General features: G+C 39.6%; 1 protein-coding gene across 13 annotated transcripts in view; it reads right to left on the bottom strand.

The window, feature by feature from the left end:
* Cntn4 (contactin 4) overlaps positions 1 to 18,136 on the bottom strand; it is a 997,076-nt gene that overhangs the window by 195,949 nt on the left and 782,991 nt on the right. For all 13 annotated transcript variants that reach the window (XM_063285413.1, XM_063285419.1, XM_063285414.1 and 10 more), the window contains 2 exons: positions 3,411 to 3,513; positions 157 to 341 (listed from right to left, as the gene is read on the bottom strand). In XM_063285413.1, coding sequence (XP_063141483.1) covers positions 157 to 341; positions 3,411 to 3,513 — 288 coding nt within the window. The remainder of the gene's footprint in view (positions 1 to 156; positions 342 to 3,410; positions 3,514 to 18,136) is intronic.

Below are 18,136 nucleotides of genomic sequence, written 5' to 3'. Positions count from 1 at the left end.
TCCAGGGCATGCTAATTATGTAGGAAAATGAGTCTTATACAGTCCTATTCTATGTGATCCCTTAAAAAACATCTCCTACTGCAGATCAACCAGCGAATGCTTTTAATGTGAAAAGTTCTGTAGCATGACAAATGATAAGTATAACCAAAAACTTACCATAAAAAGTCACCTGTCCCTTTGCTATGTTTTTGCCTCTGGAGTTTTCGGCCACACATTCATAGGAACCAGCATCTTCCTGCTGAAAATTGGGAATTTCCAGAATTCCACTGGACTTGTGTCTTCTGGCTTTCCTTGCTATCGGCTTCCCATCAGCTCTTCTCCATAGAATAGTTGGGACTGGGCTAAGGGCAAGAATCAAATGGGATGAACTGAATTAAAGAAAGCTCTGTCTCGCTTCTGCAGTCTCCTGATAATTCCTTCCATCATTTCCAAACAGGCATGAACACATTAAAGCGTTTCCCACAATTCATTTCTATATTACCACTATTTTTAGCAACTTTTATATCTCTAGCATTATTTCTTCATGTTTTTTTCATAAAACCAACATTCCTAACATTAAACAATGCAGTCAACCTCCTACATACCATTACCTTGAAAGAAAACAACATTTTAAAATATACTCTTTTTTTATTATTTTCTAATACAGATAGGTTTCTAGATTATAATTATTAAAATAAAAATGCCCAGGCACATATGTGGCAGAAGTGAGACAGAGCAACTTCCTATATACTTCTCCCACTGAGAACAGGTTTATGTCTCCTCCCCTTGAATTTGTTGGGCTCTTTGGCTACTCTGACTAATAAAGACACATGCGTGATACTGAGTCAATGTGTAGCTTCAAGTATTTTGAAACAGACAGCTTTCACACTCTTATTTTTGGAACACCCTCTTAGGGTCACCTGTGAGATATTTGACCACTTTATTGGTGTCGCACAGAGGATGTCTCAATGGGTGGTTACACTTAATGACAGATCCAGTTGACCCCACCATCCAACCTTGCCTCCAGGATGCCAAAAGTGTGAAAGAAACTTCTTTGGGTTCTCTATGCCACTGAGGGACCAGCAGCATTACACCGTGAAACCCTCGAAGATATCACAGAGACCAAAAGCATCACACAGCAAAACCTTGCTGGCATTCCTAACCCATAAATCATGAGATAATAATAAGATGTTGGCTCTTTGTTCCTTCTAAGTTTGGAATGCTACAGTAGAGAGCAGAAGCAATATATTCTGCTAAATATCCAGCAATATGAGTACTACCCTGTGAGCTACACCCACATACTGAACAAACGAGAGTAAAATAATGAGCTCATAAAGTCTGGAAACTATAAACAAATTGAGGCATTGTGGAGCAGTCTACTTATGGCAGCCTGATCTGGGTAACTCAGTTGGTGTCCGTCCTTACTGTCATTTACATATTGACAACTTTACCCATTTATAGAGGTCCATTTGGAAGGTGGTTTGTAAGAGCAATAATTAAAGTAGCAAGATAAAAAAAAAAAAGAACAATCTGTTGGGTCTTAATGTCCTCTTAACACATCTATCATCTTGCCATAAGTGTTTGGAACACATCTTAAAGTGCCAGTGAGGGCAGCAGCCTGTCTACAAATGAGTAGTTTTGAAGCTCACCTCAGCTTTGAGGAGTGCAGCTTCCCAGCAGGGGATGCCATGATTTACCCATTCATTTTTCACAACAACACTCCCAGCAAAGTAATTACAGGAAAGACTTGCCAATCTTCTCTGGGAAACTTGAGATGGCATTTAAAAAATTAAAGCTATCAAGTCTACTACATTTGTTTTAAAATAATTTAAGTTCATTAGGCAGTGACTCAAAAGGGCTCCATCAGTAGTACATGGTGGGTGCCTCTACATCCAATCAGATATATACTTAATGCATGCCGTCAGACACAACTGCACTTAAACTAGTCTTCTGCTCTTAAGTGGGCAGTGATGGTGTGTTTCAACAACTCGATGTGCAAATTCAAACATTTCTGTGTGGAACTGAGAAACCCAATTTGTGTCTTTTGTTTTTATTTTAGCACCATCTAAGCGCTGTGAATAGACTTTAATTCATGGTCCCTTTGGAAGTGTGAGCAATGTGAATTTTGCTTTCTCCAGGGAGGGGTTTTTAATGTGTCATCTTGCAAACATCCCTGGGTATAGATCCTGAAGCCCCAGTCTCCTGTTCTTATTGTCTCCCAGTTATTTTATAGGTTCACAGAAAGACTTTAAATTTTTAAGATTGGCCACATTACAATGTATGTAATCTGCTTTCCTCCTCAGCAGTAAATCTTTGCCATGTCTTACCTGTGACTTTTACAGCTTTCCTTCATTTCTACCTAGTGTTCAGCACTGCAGCTCTGTCACAATTTATATCCATGGGAAGTTGTTAGGAGATACAAAATTACCACTGTATTAAACCTCATCAAATTGATCTCAAGTTAAGATACTACCATGGTCTGCATTGTTACAACTTGAAAACAATCATTCCATTGGAGTTGAAAATAGGGTTAGAAATGCAAATAATGCCTAAAGTTTCTGTAAAACACAATGTTATACACTGAAACAGGACTGGGTAAGAACTTGTGTTGTGACTTTCGTAAATACTTACGCTGGAGGAGGCAGGCAGAATTGGGAATGGGTAGCTGGCTAGATAGGGCTAGGAGAAAATGCAGCCACAGACCATTAAACTCTACAAGGGCACTAGTGTTCACTCTTCTGGTGGTAGTTTATATTGTTGATGCTAAACCAGTCTTGTTGGTTACTGGCATATAAAAGTCCCAAGTGATCTGAGTTTCCTTTTCATGCCCACTGGCAGATCAACTAGGGGAAGGGTTAAGTGCTTTCCAAGTAGGTTCTTTTAAGTGTAATCCTGATGGAATAATAAAGTTGTGAATAATTTTCAGACAACTCTAAAATAGACTCTTAGATATTAGCTCTTCTCTATCTCTAGCAGGAGCAGAAGGGAATCCAACTGAGAGAGAAGGGTTGTGTAATTTGAAAAGACCTGCAAGAAAATCTGTATGTGTCCTCTGTAAGAGGGGCCAGGATAAAAGTCCCCATTTTCTCAAAAAGTCAGCTTGCCTGTAGCTCAAATGAAGGCCATTGTTTTCCTGTCATTCTGGGTTAGACAGCATGTGTATTATAGGTCATAATAATACAATGAAATCCGTTTTCAGAATCGCCTATTCTCCTTTCCTTTTGTGCCCATGTCAATTGTGGCAGCCCAGTCCTTCTGGAGCCATTACCTGTTGCTCTCCATAGGAAGAGGGAAGAATCAAAGATGCACATACAGAATTACAAAGAGAAAGACGATTTGATTTTCAGACAGCTCAGAAACCATAGCTGTGAGCACCGAAGACAATTCTCTACCTGCCAGTGCGGAAGGGAGAAGGAACAGTCAGAACTTACTTTCCTAAGGCAAAGCATTCCAGCTTGACTGTTGATCCTTTCTCAGCCGGGACAGTTTCTGGAAACTGTACTTCTATTTTGGGTTCATATTCACCCATCACCCCTGGGAATAGACAAAGAAACCAAGTCTCAGAGGTTCTGTCAAGATGTAGACAAGTGTTCTCTTTCTATATAAATATTCCTATGTCTGCCCTTAATTCCATCATTTAAACAGGCTCTATTCTAACAGCATGTAACCCAAACTCCTCCTCCAGTTTCTTTGAGAGAAAAATTCATGGCACAGCATTTACACCAGCTTCGGAGGGTTGTTCTCCATAATTCTCAGACCCAGTTTGGAAAGGACCCTTGGGGTTAGGAAAGAAAAATGAGTTGATAGGTTCCTAGCCAGTAGGAATATCACCCCCTTGGAAAGACACAGCAAAGAACATTAAACTGCTTAGATATCACTTTTAATATACATCCTTTTTGGTGTCCACATAGTGATTTCTCAGAGTCACTGTGGGGTCATGGTGTTTATTCATGTCAAAGTTCAAGCTGAATGACTCTGAACGAGTACATTCGAGGCAGCATCAGAAGCCTGCATCCTATATTTTCAACCTTTAACAAGTGATATGCACCCACAGTAGGCAGTTTTAATATGTCTTGTTCTGTCAATGGAGTAGTAGTTACCATGGTAGTCACAGTCCCCCATATCTAGAGGGATAACTTGTGATGACAGTTTTGGGGACAGCCCCAGCAGACTGCATCAATGCTCAATGACTAAAAGCATCTGACTTATTTCTATCAATACTGTCTTGACTCATTGGCTAAGGCTGCTAGAAGGCTTTATCTCTTTAATCCCTGGACATTTCCCACGATTATTGGTTCAACAGTACTGATGAAGGGTTCAGTTTTATTTTACAAAGCGAGTGGAGTCTCCAGTTCATTTCTCTTCGAGGCCTCCCTTAGTCAGACGAAAACGAAACGCAAGGCTTCAGAAGACAAGAGTACCAACAAGGCCCGGACGGGAACAGGGAACAGGTGCAGTAACAAAGAGAGCTGATTTTATTCATCTTGCAAACACTTTTCCTGTGCTGGTTTAGAAACAGAGTCATCACAAGGATCTAATCAGTCTGTGAAGAAACAGCTCAGCACTACGAGTCAGAGTTTTACAGTGTTGCTAGGTTCACGGTGAGGTTTTCTGAGGAAGGGTGAACTTGAATACAGTTCTGCTGTTGTCGTTTGGTTTTATCGTTTCTAGTATAACAGAGAATGCTGGCTTTAGAAGGGATTTTGAGATTTTCCAGGCGTTTTAAAAAAAATCTTTTCCAGATTTTTATGTGTATGAGTGTGTGTGTGTGTGTGTGTGTGTATGTATGTATGTATGAATACCATGTAAGTGAGTGGGGTCTAAAGAGGTCCTAAGAAGACACTGGATCCCCTGCAACTGCACTTACAGATGGAGATGGGCCACCAAGTCCATGCTAGAAACTGAACATTGGTCCTCTGCAAGAATAAATGCTTTTAACTGTTGAGACTTATCTTTCCTGGTTAAGTTTGACTTTCCTGAATACAAACTTTCTCTGCACACTGGGGAGATCACAGTTCGGGGGGTCCTTTAGAGCAAGTGATTAAGACAACTCTTAACCCTCAAAAGGGCACAACTGCTGGTAATAGCTATCTGTCCTTTTACAGCAGCGCTGTAATCTCAAAGGGGTCAACACTTTGTTTTCAGTCCCACCAAGATCTGGTTAACGTCAAAGTTAAAACTCAAAAGCTTGCATGTTTACCTTTTAGTTTGCCCTTTCTCCACTGCAGGGCATAAACCTGACAAAGTAAATTAAAATACACCAAAGCCACATTTGACTTGTTCACAAACAAAGCTATTTCTCTCTCTCTCTCTCTTTTTTTTTTGTCAAGTCTCTGCCATAATCTCTCTTGCACCTCCGTTTGATTGCCTCCCTTTGAGCATTTGCACAAAGCTGACGGAGTAATGGCGCGGTGCATACTAACAACAGCATTCACAGGCAGCTGCTGAACTTGCTAACAAACCGTCTGCACGGTTGAATCATCCTCCCATAAATATCAGTAGTATGACTCGGAGTGCAGTGAGCAAGTTAACACCTTTTAGTGTTGTGCAAGTGGCTGTAAACTGGGAGGCTGGTGTTAATTGAAAAAAAAAATGCCTTGAGAGAAAGAGGTCTTTGTCCTCCCAGGAAATCCAGACAGTTGGCATGGCCATGCGTCACACTTTGGATGGAGACGAGACAATAACGTTAAACATACAATGGGCAAGGATGTCCTAGAAGTGATTGGCTTTGTCCCTGTGTTATCTTTTTCTACATGTACCCACGTTTCTTTAATGACTCTGTGAAGATGACAGTGAGGCGTATGTCTGTCTCATATAAACTTGTTCTAAGCATCACGGGGGACATAGACTTAGTACCGAGATCCTCAGAGGTCTTTTTCTCCATCCTAAAAATTCTATTACACTGTGGATTTGAAGTCCACACTTGTGGAACTGTTACATAAACTCCTCTTCCTGGCCTCTGAATACCCTGCTCTCTAGCCCGCTGTAGTTTCTAAGTGACCAGAAAGACTCAAGACCTTTTTTTTCTGCTTCATCTCTTACTGGTTCCAAAGTACTTAAAAAATAACCAGGTTTTAGATATAACTTGCATATTAATACATGACTGATTTTAAGGGCCCAGTTCAATGATTCTTAGAAAGTTTGTTTGCATGTGCCACTGTCACCATAACCTGGTTTCTGAGCATTTTCATTACCCAAATAATATCTGTGATTCCCATTTAATACCCAGCCAAGCCTGCAGCAAACTCTCACCTGCTTTCACTACATTTACCTCCCCTGGGTAATTCTATTAATGGAATCATATATCTGCATGCTTCTGAAAATATTTCTTCTTATTTTATGTGTTTGAATGTTTGCCTTCATGTATGTATGTGTACCACATGTATGTCTGCTTCCTTTGGAGCTCAGAAGAGGGTACTAGCTACCCTGGAAATGGAATGACAGATAGTTGTAAGCTGTCATGTAGGTTCTGGGAACTGAATCTGGATCCTCTGTATGTGCAGCCAGTGTTTTTAACTGTCTGGCCTCTCTCCAGTCTCAAACTGGTGTCTTTTCTGTCTGGCTTCTTTTGCATGGCATGTTTTCAAGGCCCATATTTTAGCACATGAACACTCTGTTTGACCTGTTGCAAAACAGGATGCCACTGTGTGCATATCCCACATTTTATTGGTAAGATAAAAATCTGCATTGGTTTCTGAATGGTCCTATAGCAAACAGCACTACAAACTAAATAGCTGAAAGGGACATGTTTTGCCATAGTTCTGGAGGAGCTGTTGACAGGTCTGACCTCTAAGACTCTGGGTGTATACCTTTGCCTTTTCCCAGGTTCTGGAGGGTAGCTGTCAATCTGTAATGGTTCTCAGCTTGTACTTATGTCATCAAGTCTCTACTTCTGTTTTCAAATGACTCTTTTCTTGTTGGGGTTGGTCCAGTGCTGCTATGTATTCCAACGTTAAATACTAGCCTCCAAGACCAAGTTGCCGCCGCCTTGCAACTAGGAGATGCTGTGTAAATCTTGCTCCCCAAGTTAAATGGTCAATAAAAGACTAAAGCCTGTGTGTGATTGGGCAGTACAGAGAGAAAGGCAGTTCTTAAAGACTGAATGAGGGAATCTCAGGAGAGACCAGGGGAAGGAAACAGTCATGGAGAGAGGAGGAGGCCGCCATGAGAGGAGATGGGCCAGGAGCACATGCCCAAAGGCACAGCGTGTAACAAGGGTGATGTGGCCAGGATATAAATTAGCATAGCTTCAGAACCTGCCCAGTCCAGGCTTACAACTTGTAAATAAAATACCTGGATTGTGTGTCTTTCCTAGGGGTTAGCTAGAATTATAATTCGTACTACAATTTCTTTGTGGATGAAGGCCCGCCCCATGCTGTTCCAGATGACCTTTTTTTTTTTTTTTTTTTTTTGGTTCTTTTTTTTCGGAGCTGGGGACCGAACCCAGGGCCTTGCGCTTCCTAGGTAAGCGCTCTACCACTGAGCTAAATCCCCAGCCCCCAGATGACCTTATTTTAATTATCCATATTTCCCATGATCCTAGTTCCTAATAAGGCTGCAGTTTGAGGATCAGGTTGGGGGAAGAGGTGGGGGCAACAGACTGCCACACTGACTGATGAGCATTTGAACGACTGCCAAACTCAGCTATTGCCAATGATGCTTCAATGAGGTCCAGTAGGCTTTGTGTGGACATATATTCATCTGCCTTATGTTCTCTGTGACTTTCCTATCCGGGACTCTTTGCACATGTGTGTCTTTCAAATGACGCAGCCTCCAAGTAGGTTTTCTGGTCACCCTGTCTAAACTCTGTCCCTACCACTGATTTCTATCAGCGTTTCCTTTCCTTCTTGTTACTTACCCCAATATAAGTCTCTCTCATTTGTTTAGATATCCAGAAGCTGTGACTCGGATGAGAAAACACACCACCAAGTGATATAGCTGTTCTTCATCTACTTTACTTCCTATCTTAGATTCTCAATCTCTTAATAGGTGTTCAGTAAATAACTACAGACCGAGAACATCTTTCAAAGTCCATGGCACCTCACAAACAGTGAGGCTGTTTTATGGTTTTTGTTTTGTTCGCTTGTTTGTTTGTTGTTGTTGTTTTTATCATCAGGATACCTACTTATACACAGGACTTCTCTTCCATCACAGTTATATCTTGAGGAAAGAAAATCTTACATTTTTTTCTGAGTCATTCACAAACCCTATCTCAGTAACATGAATATGAATCATGAATATGAGATGTGTGACAAGGAGGAGGAGATGGGAGGCACGGAGGCATTTTAAATATGGCCTATAATATAAGAGACACGTGCTGTTTTCCATCCACGGGCGTCATTTACTACATATCCTTGTAGTTTTCCTTTACAGACATGAACTGTACAGCTTGTTTTTCTGGTCATATGGGGGTAGTTTCTTGGTTTATAGAGTGATCCATATTTATAGCTATGTAAATATGAACAAAGAATATCAGTAGGAACAGATTGATCTGAATACATAGCGGTAGTTACAGAACATAAAGATGATTTTCACTGCTGCTTACAGGAACCTCAGTGCATATAACGAGTAACCTCATTTTAGCATCGTACGGATAAGGGAACCACTTTTCTTCAACTATATTGTGAATGATAGCTTTGGGCGACACCTGTCGAAGTTTTCCACTTAATTTGGGCTATATCTGAGAAGGCTGTATTTTATTTGGCTATTTCTTTTATTCTAACTATTTTGGCCTTAAGTTTGCACATCAGATGTCAAATCTGCTGCCTTTCTGTTTGGGGGAAAACAAAAGATTGCTTAGGCCATTTCTCTGACCACCTGGAAATGGTTGAACTTAATTGGTCTACAGATAGTCTGGTGGTTCACAGAGCAAGACTGTTGATGGAAATTACTTAGGAATCCATTTTCCATCCTCATAAAGGTGACGGATGAAATTTTAGGTATATCTATGTAACCATGGCTTAATTAGGAAACAGCATCTCTGCCACACTTTCTTCCATTTATTTATTTATTTATTTATTTATTTATTTATTTATTCATTCACTTTGCATTCTGATTGCTGTCCCCCTCCTCCTTCGCCCCTCCCAACACCCCTCCCTCTCTCCCCTTCCCCTTCTCCTTTGAGTAAGGGGAGAACCCTCCTGGGTATCACCCCACCCCGACACATCAAGTCACTGCAGGACTAGGTGCATTCTTGTTCACTGAGGCCAGACGAAGGTGGCCCAGTTAGGGCAGTAGGATCCACAGGCAGTCAACAGAGTCAGGAACAGCTCCCACTGCAGTTTGGGGGACCCATCTGAAGACTAAGCTACATATGTGTTACATCTGTGCAGGGGGCCTAGGTCCAGCCCATGCTTGCTGTTTGGCTGGTGGTTCAGTCTCCTGGAGCCCACTTTTCTTCTATATGTATTATATGATTTTCTCCTTGTGTCCAAATGTAAAAAGATACACTGTCCTCTATATGTTTATATGAGGTTGGACAAAATGTCTTGGCTGATGAAATGTACCTTCAATGTCTTCCGTTCTTTGGAACTAGAGACCCACTACAGTGCTAATGAGAGTTACATTAAGTACTTAAAATTCCTTCTCAAAAGGCAAGGTTTTGGCTCTGTTTAACTTAAAGTAGAACTTAGTAGATATTGACATCAACCATAAACCATTCAGTGTGCCTGGAAAACAAGGTTGGAGCTCACTGTGGTTAACACTGTCGTGATACCTCTTTTTTGTGGCTTTTATAAGACTACTGTTTTCGGGAGGTCGCCTGGCGATATGGCAAACTTAAACAATGATGGCTTGCTTACTGTGTAAGTAAAAGTTGATTTCATAAGGAAACCAGGCTAAGGCTTCCTGGGTGTTTACCACAGCCATTCATCCTGTGATTGAAATCACCTGGTGAGCTTGAGGTTCTAATTTACAGAGCAGAACGAAAGTGGGAGCATGAGAATCTGCATCTCCAAGTTGCTCCCAGGGTGCTGCTGATGGCTTGAAGAACACACTTCGAAGGCCACTATGCTAATTACGAACAACAACAACAAAAAGATGTCCCACCTGACGTTAATAAACCTGTCCTGTGAGCAAACTGTGGTGGGAACACTAAGAATGGAGTTCTACCAGCGATGAGGCCATTGAAAGTCACAACTTTGTGGACGACCTTGTGGATAGAGATTGTCCCACATTAAAAACCTAGTCACTTATTAAAGGTTGATGCCCAGGTCTGTGCGATCATAGGGTTTAAGGAACTAGATCACAATTTACAGAATCTGAAAGGGAAATCTACCGCATGCTGCTCTTGTTTAAGTACAATTTGCAGAGCGCTGTGCTGGCAGAAGGAAGCCAGTTTGCAAAACTGTGTGCCTAAAGATTTTTTGCCAACGCCTGCCTTAGCTGGAATCTGTGCTTGCTAAATTAAACCACAGATGGAACGAGCATTTACTAACTTCCACTGAGTGGGATTTTCTACTGAAAAAAAATAATTGCCAAAATTATTTTGGAAAAAGTTCCCACATTGACTTTCTTGAAAAACAAGTCACATGGTATGCATTTCACTAACTGAAAAATATTTGGAAATATCTGATTAGTCATACAAGTTCCCCTGGCTGAATATGCTACGGTGGCCTTTAAAAAAATAAGCCATGCTTTTATATTTTCTTGGTATGAAAGAAAACCTTATGTAATGTCTGAGGATCGGTCCTGGTTTCTTTCTGTTGCTGAGATACAACCTACGGTCAAAAGTGACTCAGACAACAACTGATTTATTTGGCTAACCCATCCCCATCACAGCCTATTATTCAGAGAAGTTGGGGTAGGCACTCAAGCAGAAACAGAGGCAGGAACCATGAGGAACGCTGCTTATTGGCTTGCTTTCCATGGTGTGCTCCACCTGTCTTCTTATACAATGCAGGACAACTTGCCCAAGGGAGACACCACCCACAATGGTCTAGGCCCCTCCCACATCAATCATCAATCCAGAAAATGCCCCTACTCCATGCCCATGTGCCAGTCTGATGTAGTCAGTTCTTTAGCTGAGGTCCTTTCTTCCCAGGTAATGCTGGCTTGTGTCCAGGTGACAAAAACAAACAGGATCTCATGTATCACTACCCCAAGCACGGCAGAAGAATTCATACTGTATTAAGTGTCTAAACAAAATTATCTCCTCATTGCTAGAGAGAGGTAAGGTAGAATATCATGTTTTACTATTAGGATTTTGGAATGGTTTCAATAGTGCATAAGAAATGAAAATAAGGGTATTATTTGTCTTAAGTAAAAGCTGCACCTCCTTCCCTCTTTTAAATAGTTAAGAGGAAGAGAGATCATTTTTAGACGGCTGACTCAGTACATACAAATACTGAGTGAGCATGGATTCCTGCTTTGCCCGAAAAGTGTCTGGTTACCTGAATGCATGAAGTAACTTGCTGTGTCTAGTATGTGAAATTGATTATAGGATATACTGAGCTACTCTTGTCTTCCCTGGGATACTCACAAATACTAAAATCTTCTTATTGTATTTAATTAATTCTCTCTTTGCCTCTGCATATACTAACACTAATTCAAATCAGTAGAGGTACTGTTGATAACAATCTTTTGATATTTAATGATGGCATCATAGTATCATAAGTCAGCAAGGGTTTTTAACTGAAAGGTCTGAGAGCTCAGGACTCATTTGGACTTGGTGGACAGAAGGTCTAAACTCTATCAACATAGTTTGGAAACAGCTATAGACAAATGTCTATCAATGGGCAGGGGAGTATGTGCTAATAAAACTTTAATAGTAAAAACAGGTGATGGGCCCGGAAATCATAATGGGCTGACCCTAAACATTAAGAAAGTAGGAGGATAGTGATATTTGAAAGAGCAATGTAATCAATAGACTATTATAACTAGTAAGAGGTTTCAAAAAGCTTAGTAAATATGAAATAACTTTGAAGAGTAAAAGCATTCTTTAACAAGCAATAAAAAATTAGATAGTATGGTTCAAAACAAAATACCACTTAGACTATAGTAAGAACAATAGAGAAATCTAGAAACTATCCCAGGATAGCCAACTTATTTATGCAGAAAATTTTAATTTTAATTATTGAAATAGGCCATGGGCATGGCTTGCCTGAAGAGTTTGTCAGCACTGAGTGTCTTCTGCTGGGGACTCTTCTCATTTTAGGCTGTTCAAGTCTTCCTAGAAAATGATCATCAAGACTGTGCAAGCATCCCTCAAACCCAAGCTGTCAATCTATACATAATTCCGTTCTGTGACATTGGCATTTCACCAAATGTGAATCACCAAATATAGTCTCGCTCTTGCTTTACACTCCAACTAGACATCTTAACTCTATCATTTCTGAACACAGAAAAAAAACCTTCACATTCTTATTGTCAAGCTGGGGAAGGGTTTACTCATTCAATATTTAGTGGTTAAATGATTAAAAGTTTTGGGGCCAACAAGATGGCACAGCTGGTAAAAAGGGCTTGCTGCCAAACCTGACTGAGTTTGATCATTGGACTGACAGGGTGAAGTAAAAGAAGAGACTCCTGAAAGTTGTTCTCTAATCTATATATCCCCAGCCCAATAAAAACATAAGTACATAAAGCCATTGGCCCAAGGCAACACACTTCTAGGCAGTATACCTCTAGTACTTTATTTTATCTTCAGTTTCTACATCTGTTATACTTTTATTGATAATCCAGTTTTATAATTCCAATAAACAATGTAACTAGAAGATTTGTTTGTTTGGAGTTCTCTAAGGTTATGTTTCCATGTGCTGAAAACTGGGTCCTTTGACTTCATAGTACACTGTCCACCAGGAGCACTGGACAGATGCTTCCTAACTGACTAGCCAAATGACCATCTAAGACCTTTGGCCCCCATGGACTTGAAATGGAAGTGGCTGCAATGGAGGTCTAAGACTGACTGCCAAGTTCTTAAGCTTGTCAAACCTTCAGAATATCCACAGCTATTAAGATTCTATTAAATCAGATTAGCAAAGACAGCTTAGAAAAATGTCTCACATCCTTTAGTCATTTAGATGTTCTCATCAAACATGTTTTACACCCACAGATCCTCAACTGTGATGTTGTTAGAAAATTAAAAACAAGACACGATTGCTGTGACAAAGCTGCATCAAAGTTGCAATTAAAAGTGGGACCTTAATAAAGCAATGGATTTTGGGGAGAAATACTTAAATAATACAAAATTGTATTTAAATGGACAGAATAGCTTGTTGCCTAAATGCTGGAGTATCAATAAAAGACTCTAACTAGGTCAAGTACACACTAAAAGAAATACTTACATATTCTAATGTCTTTTTAAAAACTACGACCTCTAGGTTAATTAAGTGGCCCATAAATAAAGCTGATTTACTCATAAAGACAAGTAGTGGTTGCTAGGGCCCCCATGGGACTTTAATGGAGGTTGGAAACATTAGGAACACTTGCTGTAAGCTTTAGCAAGCTCATAATGGAGGAAACATGAAATGGAAACAATAAATATCCAAGGAAAACTCCCTCTTTTTTTTCTTTAAAAATTAGCTTTTGTTTTAAGTTTGGAACTATGGGATAGGCTGTGTTCTTTTGTAGCACTAGAAATTTAATGTTGATCGAGATGGAGATTCATACCATCTCCCCTGTGCACAGAAGATGAATAGACCTTGCTGTTTTCTAAGATCTCCATTTGGGGGAAATTGGGTTCTTCTGACCCAATTAAGAACATGTGTCTTGTTTGTAGAGTAGTGTTTTATATGAGGTGATCTTTGAAAATTCTGAGGCTGAAGAAAGTTGAAAAACTATTCCTAGACTTTCCTAAATGACAAGAAAGAATCTTAGCTATAACTTAATAGAGATTTCTCATTCATACAGTGAAGAAGACTGAGGACCAGGGAAATGAGCCCCCATCTTTTATTAATTGGATGTAGATCTGTTACTGTAGTCTACAACTTTGTCACCTCTCCCTTCTACCTTTTAGTCCTATACATGTTCAGCACATTGATTTTTTTCCACTTTGGGTCTTTCTTTTCTTTTTTTTTTTTTGGAATGGAGATGCTGAGATCATCACCATCTGGCTTTTCTTCTATTAGGTTAAAACATGATTTAAGGTAAGAACATTCAACGCTTCAAACTGAGCTGGATCAATGCTTTCACAGCTGAGCACTATTAAGTTAGGAAAAAAGGTGAAGACTTAGGAAAATATGGTTAGGAATTTTGCTTTTACTTTGAGAACATAAACATATACTTTTGGTGATTTAAAAAGTTGAAATTGTTATTGTTTTTCAAGAATTTCATATGATTATTGCATTTCCACCCTATCTAGCTGCCCTTATTCCTCTCCAACTCTTCCCATTCTGCCCACTCCCTTTCAAATTCATGATTTCTTCTTCTTCAATTATTATTGTTACACACACACACACCCAAATGAATCCACTTAGCGTTGATCATAGGCTCATGGGTTTTGGGTTGATAACTTGCAATTCAACAACCTACAAGGAAAAAGCCAGAGGCAATCACTTTCAATATTTTAATTTTATGATAAAATGCATTCACAAAAGTAAATTTCACAGAAAGACACATATGTATATGTGTGTTTTCCTATGATGTAAATAAATACAAGGATTAAAGAGAGAAAAGAATTTTAAAATCTCCACAGTTATATTTGTTGTTCCCTGTTCTGTGGTATTTTTCCACATAGAGTTCTAATTGGGGAAAATAGCTAAAAATTATTTAACAGTAAGTGTGCAAAATGTAGGCACATCAAATAAAACCAGGTTGAAATAATTTTGCTTATTAATTGTCTCGGTTCTATTGACCAAAACAAAATATGTTCAAGCCAATTTATAGCCAGACTCAAAGAATACAGACAAAAGGCCACGTCTAGACAAGTACTCTTTAAGCCCAAATATGAACCCCTGTGAGTGAGTTTAACAACCTTATAGACTCCCCCATCTCCCAAATGCTCCTTTCTATGCTGATTCTTTCTCTCATGAGTGATTACGGGGACAGTGGAGGGTAATGACTGAAGATACAGGAAGAAGCCACTAGGGGTGTCATCAAATTCAATTATTTTTCTCATAGGTGTTTTACATTCACATGTTATTTTTCATGGAAATTTTGGGATTCACCTTTAAGACCTGGGCAGAAAACATATAATACACTGAGCTCATTGTTATTAATGGCCAGCATTAGGGGCTAATAGTAATCAATGAACCAATGTAGTAATAACTCTGATGCACTTTTCCTGATAAAAATCTTTTTCTTTCTGGATACCTAAGCAATAGGAACATGTTGACAAATAACAACTTATTTTTCACAGCAGGTTTTCTATTATGTAGGAAATAACTATAAACTCTGAAACAAAATTTTATCATATTTGCCTAAGAACTTTAAATCACACACACACACACACACACACACACACACACACACACATAACATATACATAATACATAATAAGATACTATCTGTAACATATATAATATATGAAACATATAATATATGTAAGATATTATCAGACTACTCATAGAACAAGCTTTGATTAATTGGAAGAATTCCAAATACAAACGTAAAAGGATATATACAGCTCAGTTAAATAGCAAGATACATAGGGGCCAGAAAGCTGTCTATCATGGCCTATCTCACTTCCCAGCTCTTCAGTAACCCCTTTCCCCCAAATCAAAGATGTAAACGTTGGCATCTTTAAATGCTGTCTATCCACGTGTGGTCATGTGCTCATGCATGCAAGTACACAGAGGTCAGAAGAGGGAGCCAGGCCCCCAGAAACTAAGTTACAGGTGATAGGAGCTGCCCAACATGGGTTCTGGCATCCAAGCGCAGGTCTTCTGAACGAGCAATGTGCACTCTGTACTGAAATTTCCACGTGACATAGCTAGCCACTGGTGGGTCTTGATTCTAGCCAGAGTCTGCTCCTCTGTTTTCCTGTCTTATTTCCTGGTCAAAATGGACTAAGGGTGAGGTAAGTAAGAAGGCACCGACGAAGCGCTAGGTTCAAGGAAGAGACAGTGCAAGCCCTGTGGATAACGAGCTAGCGAGCTAGCGGCACAAGTCAACGCAATGACATGAATGTGGGACACCGCATCTGAATCCTGTCAACACCTGAGCCAAGATTCACGGTTCACTTTTTGTGACTCTGTGGTGACCTTTTGGACTGGAAGCAGTGAGTCTCAAATTGCCTTCCTGGAACTCAAAAGCCATGACTCGATAGTAGGAAAATCTAGTCATTAAGCTACCTCTGCTCACAGCAACACAAAGTCCCCGTTGTGGCAATTAGCTTAGTTCAGGCTTGAGCTGCCTCTGCCTTACTTGTTTTATTTCTGAGTCAGAAAAAAGGGTGTGAAATTTTGAGTGTGCTTCAGTGATCAAAATAACTATACTAATTCTACATTCCTTGCATATATCAGTCTAGCATTGTCATTAAATACCAGTTTCTGTAGAGTGATAATTTCATAGATTTTTACTGTCACAGAATAGATTTTATTAAGGATGTCATCTTAATTTTGCAGTCTCCTTTTGATTTATATCGTCTGTCTTCTCTCACCTTCAGACAGGAGCTAATTAAATAACCTGTTTTGTGCTTAGTAATGGAACTTCATATTCATTTTATGTACTTCAGTTTAAATGAGAAAGATATTATAAATTTTCACCATGCAACTCTCATGCAAATTAAGAGGGAATGGGCATTAATTGCTGAAGAATGAGGTGTTTAGCTTGTTAATTCTGTGATGAAATATTCTACAAAGCATTGGTCATTTCTATGGAGATGAGCTAGACAAAAATTTTAGAAGTAAATCTAAAAACCAAGCAAAAGGCAAGGTTTCTGACAGCTTGATGTAAACGCAATAATGCTGGAGTTTCCATGTTCTTAATTTTGCTTCCCACTTCCAAAGGGAGCAGGTTTCCCTCATGTTTGTCTTCCTCTGTATCTTTCTGTATTCAAGTCAATATTTCATGACATCCATGGCTTGACACACCAAAGTAGGTAATCCCATTGGTTAGATATTTTAGCATACTTAGATTTTGTTTAGAGACCCCCTCTGCCCCCACAAAGGGCTATGTTTTAAAATAATCTTGTATGAAATGCCAATGATGCAAATCCTTTTTCAAGTTTGTATCTGAAAACATCGTGCCATTGCAGCTTTTGACAGAGCCAGTACCTTGCCATCTTTTTAAATTGGGTCTCATGTAGCCCAGGCTGTCTTTATATTTGCTAAGTAGCTGAGGAGGACCTCATATAACTGATCCTCTTGCCTCCATTTCCCAGTTGTTTGGATTTCAGGCATAAGCCATGAAGCCCAGGTTCATGCAGTACTGGGAGTTGAAGCTAGAGGTCCGCGTGCTAGGCAGGAATTATGTCAACTGTGCCTGGGCTCCATCTCTAGGCTATCTCGCCTACTTTTCAATCTCATGGTTTTTTGGGTTTTTGTGGATACAATCAACATAATAATGTAACTAGGATCCACCACAGTAATTTGACTGGGTGGCAGTCAGTATGCTAGGGTTCACTCTCAGTCTAATGAAGTTGGAAAGTCTTTTCTTGAGTAGGGCAAGGATGGAAAAGTGAGCAACAAACACAAGTACATCAGATGGAGACTGTGACAGAGAAATTGACCAAAATACTAGAAAACAGGTGATTTTTTTCTGCTGCCAAGGGAAAAAAAATCTTGTGCCATTCTTTGGCGATGAAAATAGGATCCTCAGCTTTGTAAATCTTCCTGCTAAGCCATTTTAATTATTTCAGCATGTAGCTTTTTTATATAGTCTCAGTGGCTAGGCCAGACAGGTGTGTCTCATTCTTGACTTTTTCATCTGTCAACTCTCCTGTCCAATGCATTGTTAAATTCTGACACATTTGTCTGCCAACTATGTCTCAGATACATTTCTGTCCTTCTTGCTTTTCTCCTTATCCAAGGTTACCACCATAGTAGGTGAATTTTCACAACAGTCTTCTGAGTAGATATGCATTTTCTACTGGAATTTTCTTTTTTTTTCCTTAGAAATCAGCCAATTAGTCTTTCTAAAGAGTCAGCTACAAAGCCCTAAGGGCTTTCCTTGCTCTAGAACAATTGCTTTCAACTTGAGGGTTGTGACCTCCTACAAGGGTCACATATCAGATATCTTGCATTCATAATTGTAGAAAAATTACAGCTATGAAGCAACAATG

The sequence above is a fragment of the Rattus norvegicus genome, chromosome 4, assembly GCF_036323735.1.
Source record: "Rattus norvegicus strain BN/NHsdMcwi chromosome 4, GRCr8, whole genome shotgun sequence".
Classification (NCBI taxonomy): Eukaryota; Metazoa; Chordata; class Mammalia; order Rodentia; family Muridae; genus Rattus; species Rattus norvegicus.
Note: the sequence above shows the minus strand (reverse complement) of the source record. Positions and strands in the feature narration are given on the sequence as shown.